The following is a 14,610-nucleotide window of genomic DNA, read 5'->3' as shown; positions in this document are numbered from 1 at the left end:
AGAAATTATTCATAATATAAAAAAAATAACTAAAGCATCCACCAACAATTATTAAAACGAAAAATAATAATAAACGGAGGTATACGTTTTATGTAGTAGTCACACGCTATTAAAAATCAACTTCTGTTTCGAAAAAAATAAAAATTTCAGAACAGAAAATAATAAAAGAAAAATCAATTTTATCGTGTTTGTATAATAGTAATAATTAATAGTTAAGCTTAAAAAATAATAATAAAATTCTAACCTGTCGATATATACATATATCTAAATGGTGTTATATAAAATAAAGTGGAAACTTACATTCTATCTATCACTGGGAATTCTACAAAATAAAATGTTAGCATTCAACAAAAAAGAAACATTCATACGAATACTGCTCCACATTGAAATATACAATCCTTTGCTCGTGTGTCGTACACTCAATAGTATTTTGGTTAGTAGCAATGATAAACTTGTAAAACTCTACAACCGCATGTGAGGCCCTATTAGTATGAAATATCTTCAATTAAATTCTCTTTAAATTTACATTTTAATTCTCGATTTTTCGCATCGCCTGCTATTTAATACTGCTTTAATTAAGGCAGTATTGCAGCGATCCGCAAAGAAGAAAATAACTTAAAATATTCGGTGATGTCGGACACGTTCCTCCTTTAGGAAGCGGTAGGCTACCGACCGAAACCCTCAAGCATCTCCAGGAACAGCTTGTTCATCGGCACCAAATTGTGTTCGTGTATGTTGGACCAGAACCTCCTCACCACCTGATCAGCCTGCCGCAAAGCTGGCATGCATAGAAGAAGCTGTTGCAATTGGTTGAATGCCGCCATTGGTCTGCAAAAGGTCGAATGAAAAGTTAACTCGACGGACGGCGGTAAAGCATTATTTACCTGAGTATTCCGATCGTATCTGCAAGACCCGACAGAATTGTGTCCCTGAACCTGGAGAGAGATTGGTACTCCTCCAATCGCACGTCCGAATTCGCCAATACTAAAGCTTTCAAGAGGTAGTATTCTTCTTTTAAAATTCCTAAGTTATCTATCCTTTCCACCGCGTGGCAGCACTGAAACGAATAGTGGCTTTAGTTATGGTCGAAATGAGGGGATGAGACATTGCATGTACAGTTTGATATAGTTCGTAGGCGCCGCACTCCTTAGACTGCTTCTCGTCCATCGTAAAATCGGAGGCAAACTTCAGGCGACCCAGTCCGAGAAGAGGTAAACTTCGATATGCTAAGGTCAAGGTGAGGATTTCGGCCCAGGTGCTTTGAAGCAGCCGCATCTGATCATTCAATGCCAGATCTGTGAAACCGGGTATCTGCTTCGCCCAGCCGATGATTCCCACTAGCTCCCTGTCGTACAGATCGCTGAGGATGGAAAGCGATCGATGCTTGCTATTTTCCAGAGCCGTATTTATATCCAGTATATCCGGCTCGCACGCACCTAACGCCTCCAACATCTTTATATCTGGAAACAACAATCTTAAAGTCAACAAATGAACATCAACTAATATTCATGTATGAAGAATAAATACCTTCTAAAGAAATTTGCCTTTGGGCAGAAATCACTTGTATTTGATATGGACTGTCAGGATTCCTTCTGTACTTTTGCCGTCCGCCCCTGACCCTGTCCAGGCGGACGCCTTCTTTCAGCATTCCAGATCTCAAACATTTTCTAAACCTACATGCCTGGCAGGCTTTCCGCCTCCTCTTGTTGATCTCACATTCGCCAGTTGCTGGACACGTGTATTCAATGTTACCTGAAATTCAGAAATTAGCATCGTCTTAATGATAGACTAAATTGATTTACCTTGAATTGTCCTTTTGAAAAATGCTTTGCACGCTTCGCACGATGCGACACCATAATGGAAACCTGATGCAACATCCCCACACACTAGACACAACCTTCGAGGAGAATCCACCTCCTTCATTTCGTCCTGAAAAAACAAAATTTTGAATGTAAAATTATATCCTGCTTTTATTATACAGATCATAGTTACTTCTGTATTATTAATCCCTGAGTCATTGAGAGGTTGTGTGGTTGATGAACAATACTGTCGTTCTGGACTACTTGGAGATCGGATTTCACCATCGTAGTGGTTTCCTTCTGTAAAATCTGGCTGGAAAGAAAGGACGCTTATAGTGAGAGGAACAATTCGAACACCTTCTGGAGGTTGTCTATCTTACTTTTGTATCGGTCACGACGGTTGTTGTGGGCGAATACATATCACTGTTTGACGGGGAGCAGTCTACGAATCCATCAAATTCCTTTTTTATTTGAGATACATCGCTCGAGACAACTTCGCCGCCGGACATCATGGACACCTGGAAATAAAAAGGACGGTTTTACGACTGTCGGAAAAGACATTAAACACGACTATGGTGGTAAAGGCCAACCAACAAAAGGACAGAGTTTCGTCCTCTTGGGGATGAATTCCACCGATCTTCACCGCAACCCGACTGATTGTAGTCATAAACGACGTGTTCTTTCATATTTATTTGTACTTTCCGTTATCATTCGAATGTGGTACAACAATGGGAAAACTCAACATTGTCGAGTTTTTATTTTAGACGTCCTTGTGTGACTGTAGTCTAGACGCTCTTAGGCTTAGTCTATATGTGCGTTCTTTTAAAACAGAACATATTGTTAATAAATGTGTGTCGCACATGTAGATAGATGTACGAACTACATATCCAAAATAAATGTATCACAGTCAAAATTTATCCTTGAAAACCGACAATTAACCAAAGAAACTAACTTTCTTTTTAATTTACAAGAAACATTTTATAAAACATAATACCATCATAATTACAATCTAGCAAATACCAATCCACATAAGTGTTAATTTATCTTCATATACTCCAAAGCATCACGAAATATGCGACAACAATTGATTGAAAAATACATATAAACGCAATAATACATTGTCGAATCGTATTACGAATGTAAATATACAAAATAAAACCGGTTGACCTTCGAACATCTTTGGTTCAAGTGCAAGGCTACGTGAAATGCAATATTCCTTTTTTTTACACAACAAACATGTTGAATTAAAAAAAACAATCGAAATTAAGACATTCTCAGGAAAAAATACTTTCAGAAAAAACAACAAATGTTGCAATTACACAATATTTATAATTATAAAGTTACAATAATAAAATTTATTAAATTTTCAAACAGAATTCACTAAAATATCTAATTTTGCGTAATTCTATGATATTAATTATTGATGTTTGTTTTGAAACCTGCTATTTTTTTTAGATATTCTAAACTCCTCTTAGTTTTTCGATCGATCGTTGTTTTATGCACAATATTAAGTTATTGTTATACATTTAAATCGTAATCAATTTCATAAATAAATAAATGTATTTAGCAGGCACTTATTAAAGACATTTATACATTTGTTTGGGAGTAGTAAAATTGGACTCTGGTATCATTTATGAATGGTATTTCCTAAGCGTCTCGTTATATCATATTTATTTTTTCATCGGCCACTGTTTTATGCATAGCGAAAGTATTTCAATTTGTTTGTTTGGATAAATTATTGGCGTAGTTCAGTTACTACGCGCGTTACACTTTAAATATAGAAATCGTGATAAATAAAAAAGGCGTCAGATTAGATAACGTTGAGTTAGGTCAAGTAAATAATTAAACACCTAGTTATGCAATATCCGAGGGCAAATTCATGAAGACTTGGAAGAACCGCAACTGATTTAAAAAAAAACACGAATACATATTTTCTTAAGAATCTAATTCTTGCAACGGAAGGAAATGGTTTAGATATGTTAGAGGCTTACAAAGTAACATAAAAAAAATCAACTTGGCAACTAGTATATACAAGATCAAGGCCGCATTATATCCATTGGTATATATGGCCTTGCTCCGTAAGTTGCGTATTAATTAGACGCTTTTTCTTGTTGTTTTCTCCGCGTTGTTTGTTGTTGCTGTTGCACGACAGCCTGGAACATCCGCTAAAGCGTCGAAAACATGTGTTCGCGTTCCTCGTATTATCTTCTTTGGGTTTTGAGCTGATGAAAACTGCTCGAGCCCGACCATTTTCAGTACATTCTCACTCTCTCTTCTCTCTTTCTCATCCATTCTCGGCGACTATCTATGTTGGGGGGCACTCTATGGGTACCGCATTTCGCATTTACATTTTACGCTCGAAAACAACAAAAAAACATGGGGGGAAAAAGAAGCAAGAGGTGCACTTAGAGAGAGGCACAGAGCCACACACAATAATATTTTTTTGCGACGTCCTACTAATAGCAGCAGCCTTGGACTGTCCATTTAAATATAGCATAATAATTACCAATTTAGCATCTGTCTCTATCTACACAGAATCCGTGATTCATTTAGTTTGTTATGCTTCCTTTTTTTTCCCAAGCCCCGTCTTCCTCCTCCATTACCTCCTTCTCACACGACTCCCGCGACGAATGCGTATTTTATTGAGGTAGGTCTCTAAACGTTATAATAGGCTAATGTAAACGAATCTAAAATACTAGCCACGTTACGCAACCGTGTATTACTATTTACCAGTATGTTGGTTCTTTGGATTGGGTTCTCGCGGAGAGGGCGGAGGATCGAGGATAGACCTTGGCATTGAAACTATCGAGCTTTGGCTTCTCGTAGACGCAGCAGACGCCCGAAAATAAATGGATTTACGCAATCCTCCGCCGACTTTTCTTTGTGTGTTTGGCAATTAACGATCGGCAGAGATGGAGACGAGGCATGCACAAGTATTTATTCCTGATCAAAATAAACGTCAGACTCTGGCCTTGTGAGAGAGCGCGCGTTCGTGGTTTATTGTTCTCCATATTTGGGGATCGCACTTGCTGCTAGAAGGAAACATAAAAAAAATATATGCTTGTAATTGCCTTCTGTTAAGACGCGCGATATGGGACCGCTTTGAATCTACGATCAATTCATAATCACGCACTCGTCCGGAATCAACAATTGGATATTTGTCGAGGAAAAGAAGGAAATGCGTTGTCTTCTATAACGCATTTCCTTCTTTTCCTCGTTTTCCTTTCCACTGCATACCAATCATGTTCTGTTACGCTCACCTGGAGATTAAGTGAATGGAAACGTTGTCTCGGGGTGTTTGTTTACGCTGCATACATTTATTGCTCAAAAGTTGACATACCTAGTATGTGTATCTATACAGCGAGACAGGAATTACCACTATAAACCAACACTTTAGAGCTGGAAAGCAGAATGTTGCAGTAAACAACAACGAAGTAATTTAGTTCATTGATAAATTTAAAACTGTTAATTAAATTCATTTCCATGGCACAAAACTAAATAAACTTATTAATTTCTATATAAAGTTCTAACAATATTTATTAAAAATTACAGATGCAATTTAATTATGTAAACCAAATATTACGCACATCAACATTTTAAAGTCAAAAATCTAATTTTAATTTTGCATCCAACGTAGAATCTAAATTGGTTTTATAGATTTTATAATACTTGTATTTAAAAACTACTACAGAAACAAAGAATATGTCTCGTTTAATAATAGCATGTCTCTTTCATCATCGAAACCGAACTAGGAATCAATAACTCCAGTTCCATATAATATAAATAAATCGTGCATCGTACGAAAAATCCGTTAGCCTTCAATCGATAAGCTCGGTGATTTCGGGGTCGAGGTTGTTGTTAATTTAAGAAATGCCCACAACCATCGACATCTCACCTAATGAATATCTGACGAAATACAGAAACGATAAGGAATCTCTTCCGATGTTTTCTGCATGGCCTCGTGCGACTTTTACATGTGATAATTACATTCGTTCCTCGAAGATAAGAGTGTGCGGTTTATCGTTATTTATTTGCCGGCCGTTTTTGAATAAACGACTGTAATCTAGCGTATGCGTTCGTACAATATATCATAATTTTCTTACAATCACCACAGAAAATTTGCAAATATACAACATTTTTTAAATTCAGTCGTGTATTTCTTAAAAACAATACAAACTTTTTAAAAATTCTGTTAAAATCTCTTAAGTGAATTAGAAAAAGTATGTTTAAGTTATATAAGTGTAATGTTTACATTCCAACAAGCCAGGTGGTACTAGTATTTCTTTACAGTTAAATAAATATTTTTATAATATATTAATAGCTATAAAATCACTTTTTTTTAAATAAAATTATAATAAACTTTTAAAACATAAAACAATTATTTGTAAATAAGTGTTTTTTTTTATTCATATAAAAAATATTTATTTATTTAAACAATTTGTTAATTATAAACATCGTTGGTTTGTGCAAATGCAGATAGTAAATTGTTTTAGGTCAATAGGGTAATGTGGTTCTTTAAATGTTGATTGTATTATCACTACTATAGCGTCATCTCAGATCGTTACAGATACACTCATTATAGTATTCGGTCATATTGTTTACATTTTATAATTAAATTTCAATAATTTGTTTAGTTTCTTCAAATTATTCAAGCTGAGGCGATATCACTTTTACTAGAAATTTACTTTGTTGTATGAAAACACAAGACTTGTTTAACTGTCAAATAATAAATGTATGGTTGTTAATACAAAGATAATTGTAAGTTTTTGTTTGAAAATTTGAATTGGTTTAATGAATGAAATGTTTGGGTGTCATGTAAATTAGTAGATTTAGTTTATTGCTGTAAACAGCGGTTTTCCAATTGGACCGGAATGAGATAAAAGGGAATGCGATGCAAATTAGTGCATTTAGAGGATGTGTTGCGAAAGCTGACCTTCGAAGAGGAATAATTAAAGTGCGCTAGTGTGGAACCAGTTTGGCGTCCCATGTTATTTCGGGGTATAGCCTCTCCTCTCCATCCACCAAACACGTTATCCAACATATATATACATGAATGCATATAGGATGAAGAAAACAGTAAGTTTTCCATTGAGGTGTTAATTCGCAGAAGAAGAAAACATGTTGTAATTTGAATGAATAATAACAGAGATTGAGAATATGTTTTGTATATAGTTTCCGTGCGTACAGTGCGCGCAAATTGGGTATTTCAAAAAAAGATTTGAGAAATAAAAATAGGGTAACTTTGTACGTACCACATCTTGCATCCAACTTTCCATTTTATTCTTGTATTATAATTACTATCACAAATCGATTGATGCGAAATGGTTATTATCCTTAAATTATTAAATACCGCGACTCCTATCATATCACAAACGTTGTGTTGGTTTTGCACTAGCTTCGGTTTGGTATCTCGGGCGTGGAGGAGAATTCGAGGAGGGCCGCATCGAAATCTATTTAAGATGTTGGAAAGACAACTGTAGCAGCTATTGCGAATATAAAGACTGCGATTCGCATTGCAAACGGCGATGCGATCAGCCGGTTACCAGGCGAATTGACCACGTGCACGACTAGCTAAGCCCTCTCTCACTCTCGCGCCTCTACACGATCGTTCGGAACATTTCGGAGATGCATCAGAATGAGAAACAGATTCAAAGACGGAGACGGAGAAAAAGAAAGATGAGACTCAGAGAGTGAGAGAGAGAGATCAAGAGATTATCTTTGCTTTTTTACGCCTTCATTTTATTCCTGTTCCTTCGTAAATATCTTCTCTCTCTCGTTCAACCGAAAATTCTATATTTAATTTGTATGTATCCCTAGCGCTCCTCTCCTTCGTACCCCTAGTTTATTTTTTAAATTTTACTTTCGCACTTGCATCATTCGTGAAAACCGATTTAAGGCTCGTTATCTGCAAATGGCACGTAAACCAATTGCACTCCATTACGACGCTATTACCGGCTCAACGCGTTTGTCTGCACCGAAACGAGAAACACACACAACAAAGGCCCTGTTACGTAACGTAAATATTTTCCGTCCATGACCTAAGTAAACAAATGGCAGTGCCTGGTTACATGCTCATATATACATATATATATATTTAATTATATATGTATAGTATGTATGTTTAACTCTCAGGGACATAGCAGATTACGTGTGTATCAGTCACAAATTCGAAGAAATCGCACGCACATGTAGAACTTCACTTTCTGCCTCGATTCCTGCACGCAACTTACGTAACTCGAATTAAATGCGTAACTTCGTTGTGACCGCTTCGAGTCGCGCAACAAGGGGTCACACGAGATTTCGATAAAGCAATCTTTAAACTTCAGCGACGTAAGGCTTCAACCACTCGTATTGATCTATTACATATTTACATTCAAAACAAGGCCAAAGATCGGCTCGCAATTCTAATGAACTGTTTCACTTGTTACGACCTGTACTTTCTAACCACATTACATTTTCAGCAGTCTCATTAAAAGTTCGAGGTCTGAAATTTTTTCTAAAAGAAAACTTCATTAGTCCATGTTATCATAATCCCAATTGCTATGATTAATAGTTCATAATTTGATTTGTTTTGTTGTTGTTGTTGTAAAGGATTTATGTGAAGTCGCAACCCGCGAAAACAGGTTTTCTCATTGACTTTCCATCAGCGCTGGAAAATTTCCCAATAAAATATTAGCATTCGGAAAACGTATCTCTAAATCTGCAATGCGAAATAATTAGTTTGTCTCTTTATATTTCTGTAAAACCTTGAATTTTTCGAAAATAAGTATGTAATAAGAAATATAAATAGATTTTGATATTGCAAATTGTTTACAGTTTACGATATTCGAATTGGTAACTGGAACAAATCGTTTTCCTTCTATCTTGACAAGTATCAACAAACTATCTAACATGTAAAACATTATATTGCAATATTAATCTGGAATTACATAATTGCATTTGTACTTTAGTGATTGCCGATGGATTTTCGAGTTGATAACATTTTTATTTATAAAACACTAATCTTAAGTGGAAGTTGCATTCAAGTGGAAGTTTACAATCAAATATTTGGTTACTACCATTTATCAAATTTACAATTAGCTTAAAACCTATATTTTAGAATGATACTGAAGGCCATTCACATGAATCCAATTTGATAATTTCAAAATACAATTATTTGATTTTCAATGGCTTTTATACACTTCAAATATTAATAAGAATATTAGTAAATAATGTAATATACGTTGAAACTGGAGTTATGAAAAATGTTTAGTTATACACTGATATTCTATTACGTAAATTGAGTGATAATGAGTGTTAGTAAACTGAAGTTAAGCGGCTATTTTCGGTGTTGCTATTTCAACTTTTGTATATATATATATATATAGAAAAAAGCAGAAGCGTAAATATGGAATAGAAGTATTTGTTTGTACGTTTAGAACTAACTCGAATGAAACAATTTATTTTCACATTATTATTGTTTTGTTATGTTATTTGCGGAGCGCGAAATTTACATAAAATCAAATAAATAAGTTTATACAACTGCGAAGTTGCATTGTGCGAATGTGCACACGTCATCCCGAATCCTGTCCTATCGCAATATAGGTAGATGCGGAACACCTTGAAATATCCAAAGGTTCAATGTCAAGGTCTCCCTCCCGATTCAAGAGAAGAATATCAAATTCACCTCTTTGAATCGGCTTCGACATTATCGAAAAACCCGACATGCCCAAATGCAAACCGGTCCAAAACAAATTACAAGTAACAAAAAAAAAGAATACACAAACACTTTAAGCAAAATAAACAATGTAGGTTATGTTTCGTACAAACTGAGTTTTAGTGACCATTTTTTTTACTCGAATTTATGTTCGCCGTGTACGTTCGTCATCGTTAATGCACTATGGTTAAGTTAATTCGCGATTCTTATTTACCAAAGTTATAATCTAGCTATCGCTAGGATACTTGTTGGTATTTCGAAATGTCGTTGGCGCGTTACCTAAGACTGGTAACAGCAGCAGATCGTCCCCGGTAACAGAATATAAACTACATGCAAAATTGGTGCCAAATGGTCTATTTTTCCCTTTCGCAAATTGCGCACGGGAGGGGAGGGGGACAAGAAATTGAAGGAGAGAAATAAAAAGGGGGACAAAGACCCGAAACGTAACTGACCTGTGTTCAGTGCTCCAGGATTGCTCGCGACGCGGATATTCGTAATTGGTGGAAATAATAAAAAAAAACTAACGCACTATGGATCTTCGAATCACCACTTTCCCATTGTTAAACACTAAGTTTCTTGTTACACATTGCGTTCGGCCATTTTGATCTTGCAATAAAATTATTTAATAATTCGCTACTGGGCGCGCCATCTGTGGATACCATGCATCAAATGTTTCAAACTACTCCAAACGGTCCAAGCCCAATGGTTTGGTTTGGAACCACTTGATAGGACAGGTGCGACATCTAATAAGCATAATCCTTTAAATAATATTGGATATTGCTACTTCAAAGTTCCAGATCTAATGATGAAGCAAATTAATGAATGCATCCAAGGATCAAACCCAAAAACTGAAACAAAATTGTTGCGTAAACATACATTCCGAATATACCATAATACTTACCATCAATTACTTGATTTCATACATTTTCAACATTCATACTTATTTTTTACAGAACATAAACCTATTTCAATAAAGTTATGATATAGAAAGAGTTAAAAATTATAAAAGATGGTCAAAGTTCAAATAAAAACCAATCATACTTTTAGCAAAAAGAAGTCGATTCGCAAATTATGAATGTCTATACGCAATAAGGTTGAAATCGTTCTCTGATTTCGATAAAACAACAAACCGAAGTCACGGAAGACAAGAAATATCTTATTTACGAAGACAGTATATTTACCCGGTGCTAAGATTTCTTCCTAATTCGTGGATGTTGTTGCTTCTGTTCGTTGCATGTTCGAATATCAGAAGAAACCATTTCAACAGTTGCATCTTAAGAAGATGTTATCATCCTACATCAGAAGCGATTAATGTAATGTTTTATATAATTCATGCTTTCTGAAAAACACAAATATTAATTTAAAGAAAAACTTGAAATATTCGCACATACAAGTGTTATGAGAATTATGAAAACTACGAACGTACCTTATATACTACGCGTTATATGGCAAGTAAAGTGTAGTGTAGCTTTCACATCTTCAACCGTCAATAGAATACTTTTTTTCGCACTCATTTTTAAAATTGGACTGGCAGCGCACATCACGGTAACTTTTGCAACTTGAGAGAGCGTGCTAGTTTGGTTGTCTACAAGTGACGGATAATTTTAAATTAAACTCGCGTTTTAATTAAGGTACTCGTTTCTATTGGCAGGACGTTGACCGAAATTCCAATTGAATAGAATAAAATAATAACATAATAATATTGATAATTGAACAATTTATAATTATTTACTATTTATATCTATCTTAAATTATATGTAATATTTCATATGATCTTCAATTTTAAAACTCATCTGCAAATGACTTTTTAAGCGATTCATGAAATTTATTTATATTGTCTTGTGATCCAATTGATAATATAACGTTCTTTTTAAATATAAATCAGGAAACTCTTTAGGTCTGAAAGTATTTACAAAATATGTAGAAATATTTTTGCGAAAATGTTCAATATAGAAGGAAATTATTATAAAATAAACTATTAATAAAATAAAATCAACTATTGGAATAACATAGTATTTTACATGTTCATCCCGGATGCTTCCGTTCCGATTTAAATTGCATCCAATTAAATTTAAATCTACACGTCCTTATTACATATCCACGCTATGCACATCAGTATCTGGTATATCAGCAGCCGGTATGGATCTCAAAGATTTTGATAGCTTTACAAATAGTTGGTGGCCAATTGGTATATCCACAGTCATCAGTATAATAGCTGCAATCAGGTAATTATTTTTGTTTTCAATAATATTTTAAAAAACTCTAATTACTTATTCCAAAGGTTTTATATGGCTGGACCAAAGTGCCCCAGTGAAAATAGGATTGATGATTGTGTGGTATTAATAACTGGTGCTTCTTCCGGCTTAGGATTAGCTACATCCAAAGAACTAGCAGCTAGAGGTAACGTTTATTACAAAGTATTGAGACTATTCAAATAGTTTCTCATTTAAACAATGCTTTTATTTATTATTTCATTTTAGGGGCAAAGATTATACTGACTTGCAGAAATAAGGAGAAAGGAGAGAAGGCAGTGGAGGCGGTCCTGCAGACACTTCCAACGGCGCAGATCGATCTGAGACTCTTGGATGTATCGAGTTTGATGAACATCCGTGACTTTGTAAACAATTTGAAGAAAGATTATCCTAAAATAGATGTACTAATTAATAACGCTGGGATAATATTCGAACAATATCAAAAAACAAAGGAGAACTTGGAGCTGACATTTGTTACGAATTACTTAGGTGAATATTGATCTGATGAAATTAGATGTTTAATTATTAAACGAATTCTAGGTCCCTTCTTGCTGACTCATCTGCTATTACCTTTGCTGTCGAAGTCAGATAATGGGCGAATAATAAATATTACCTCTTTGGCCCACTACAGAGCAAACATTGACATTAACAATTTCGATTTTTCCAAAAAATTCATGTATCGAGAAGTCTACGGACAGACTAAGCTCGCTTTGGTCATGTTCACAAAGCATTTAGCATCTTTATTAAAAGGTTTGCTAATATGAATATTAGTATATTTGATAATCTCCTGTTTTATTTTTACACAAGGAAAAGGAATCACGGTGAACGCTGTTAGTCCAGGAATCGTACGAGACACAAAGCATTTCCGAAGCTCCCCATTAGGTAGTTCCTGGATGACAAAGATGTCTGTGTACCCTTGGACTTGGCTTTTCTTGAAAACTCCCAAACAGGGATCTCAGACAGTTGTCTATGCAGCGATTGAACCCAGTTTGGATACCGTCACCGGGTCTTATTTTAGGTAGAATATTATTTATTTTAAATATTTTCTTAAAATATTGCATTTACAGTGATTGCGAGATCAAGGAACCCTCTGAAATAGTCAACGACGCAGCTCTACTTGAGAAACTGTACGAAAGATCGATAGAATTGTGTAATTTGAGCGACGATTTAAATTTGCAGCTGAGTGATTGATTGTAATAATAAAAATAGTTTGCACGTATTCGTTTTCTTTAACTATATAATTCGTATGTGAGAACTGCTAGTTTTGAAATATTGCAGAAATATTTTAAATAATAAACAAATATCAATATAAAATATATTTACAAACATTCAACTAATCAAGTCTGCAGTAATACAGTATCACAAATGCTCTTGAAGTTTGGTCCACTTTTCGCTCACCAACCATAGCCATCTAGCAAGTGATGTATCTTGCGCACTTGCAGATACTTCCTCTTCAAGGTAGTTGCTGAAAATCGATTAATTAGAGTTGCAGTTATAAACTGGTAATTTGAAAATATATACTTGAAATATTTTCCTGTCGTTTTTTCGACTATTGGATCGATAGCTAGGAATATAGAAGTCTGCGCTCCTTGTCTGGGACCTTTAATGAATGGCCATACAAACGGCTTAATTAAGATTGTGGAAATCCAGCTATTAAAGAAACCCATGTGTCTGATAATTTCAGTGTCCACTATACCAGGATGGACGGCGTTCACAGTAACTCCAGTGCCTAAATAAAAAAATACTTAGCACAGTTTATTTATCATGAATTGTGTGAAGAGAAACCTTCAAGTCTTTTAGCAAGTTCTTTTGTGAACAGCACATTTGCCAACTTGCTTTGAGCATAGGCGGTGCTTGGGTCATAGGACTTATCACTGTTCAAGTCCTCTTTATTTATTTCACCCCTCAAATGAGCCACACTGGACACATTGATAATCCTACTTGGAGATGCTACCTGCAAATTATAAATTTGTTCTTTCTGCTGTGTTTACTGCAGTTTCAATGACAAACCTTCAAATGATTCAACAACAGATTGGTCAACAGAAAGTGCCCTAAATGGTTAACACCCAACTGCATTTCAAATCCATCCTGTGTCTTTGAATTAGGTGTTCTCATCACACCAGCATTGTTAATAAGCACATCCAACTTCTCCTCTTCCTTCTTAAATTTTGTTGCAAATTCAGCAATTGACTTCATTGATGATAAATCACATTGTCTGCAATAAACATATTTGTTTTTGGTGCTCACAACAATTGATTCTCTTGCCTACAAAGTTGATGATCCTTGTAATCCGTATGTGATAATAATTGATCATTACCTCCTCACATCTCTTCATGTCTCTGCATGCCATGTAGACTTTGGCCCCTCTCCGTGCTAACTCCCATGCAGTTTCTTTACCAATGCCTGTATTGGATCCAGTGATAACGATCACTTTTCCATTAGCTTGAGTGATGGCAGGATATCTTTCACCACCAATCCATTCTCTGAAAATAGTATATTTGATTTTTAATCCAATACATTTAATAAATAATTACTTTATGAGACATGCAAATCCAAAGGTTCCTGCTATTACACTGCTGTACAGCACAGGTTTCGGTATTTTGTAATTGAACATAATTATATCTAAATTAAAACAGTTTCAACAATTTCTACAAAAGGTTGAAGAACAAATAGGTTATATCATGTGTCAGTGAACATTATAGTAGAGCAAATTACAAATATGCAGTTTCAAACCATTTGATTCTTGTTTCAATTGTAAATTAGCTTAATGTTCTGACTAGTCTTAATTTAACTTTTAAACTTATTTTTCAAGTCACGTGCATGACTGTCTGCCTGATATTTGATGTGTTATCATATTTGCAGC

General features: G+C 35.0%; 3 protein-coding genes across 3 annotated transcripts; 1 reads left to right on the top strand and 2 right to left on the bottom strand.

Annotated features, from left to right (window-relative positions):
- Window positions 1-234: 234 nt before the first annotated feature.
- On the bottom strand, window positions 235-7,394 carry LOC108568595 (steroid hormone receptor ERR2). Its single transcript, XM_017929778.1, has 8 exons — window positions 7,052-7,394; window positions 2,180-2,317; window positions 1,993-2,112; window positions 1,803-1,929; window positions 1,528-1,752; window positions 1,117-1,460; window positions 885-1,057; window positions 235-828 (listed from the first exon to the last, which is right to left on the bottom strand). The coding sequence occupies exons 1-8, from the start codon at window positions 7,073-7,075 to the stop codon at window positions 666-668; spliced, it is 1,314 nt and encodes a 437-aa protein (XP_017785267.1). The 5' UTR covers window positions 7,076-7,394; the 3' UTR covers window positions 235-665.
- A 4,227-nt stretch (window positions 7,395-11,621) lies between these two features.
- On the top strand, window positions 11,622-12,958 carry LOC108568582 (retinol dehydrogenase 13-like). Its single transcript, XM_017929761.1, has 6 exons — window positions 11,622-11,720; window positions 11,777-11,895; window positions 11,976-12,236; window positions 12,288-12,497; window positions 12,555-12,765; window positions 12,815-12,958. Exons 1-6 carry the CDS (start codon window positions 11,635-11,637, stop codon window positions 12,936-12,938), a joined length of 1,011 nt encoding a protein of 336 aa, XP_017785250.1. The 5' UTR covers window positions 11,622-11,634; the 3' UTR covers window positions 12,939-12,958.
- Window positions 12,959-13,070: 112 nt separating this feature from the next.
- On the bottom strand, window positions 13,071-14,531 carry LOC108568626 (retinol dehydrogenase 13-like). Its single transcript, XM_017929827.1, has 6 exons — window positions 14,282-14,531; window positions 14,065-14,230; window positions 13,758-14,012; window positions 13,533-13,701; window positions 13,269-13,476; window positions 13,071-13,212 (listed from the first exon to the last, which is right to left on the bottom strand). The coding sequence occupies exons 1-6, from the start codon at window positions 14,359-14,361 to the stop codon at window positions 13,107-13,109; spliced, it is 984 nt and encodes a 327-aa protein (XP_017785316.1). The 5' UTR covers window positions 14,362-14,531; the 3' UTR covers window positions 13,071-13,106.
- Between the last annotated feature and the right edge of the window lie 79 nt (window positions 14,532-14,610).

This window comes from Nicrophorus vespilloides, unplaced genomic scaffold, assembly GCF_001412225.1.
Source record: "Nicrophorus vespilloides isolate i.1.1-1 unplaced genomic scaffold, Nicve_v1.0, whole genome shotgun sequence".
NCBI lineage: Eukaryota > Metazoa > Arthropoda > Insecta > Coleoptera > Silphidae > Nicrophorus > Nicrophorus vespilloides.
This window is presented reverse-complemented; position numbering and strand designations above follow the sequence as displayed.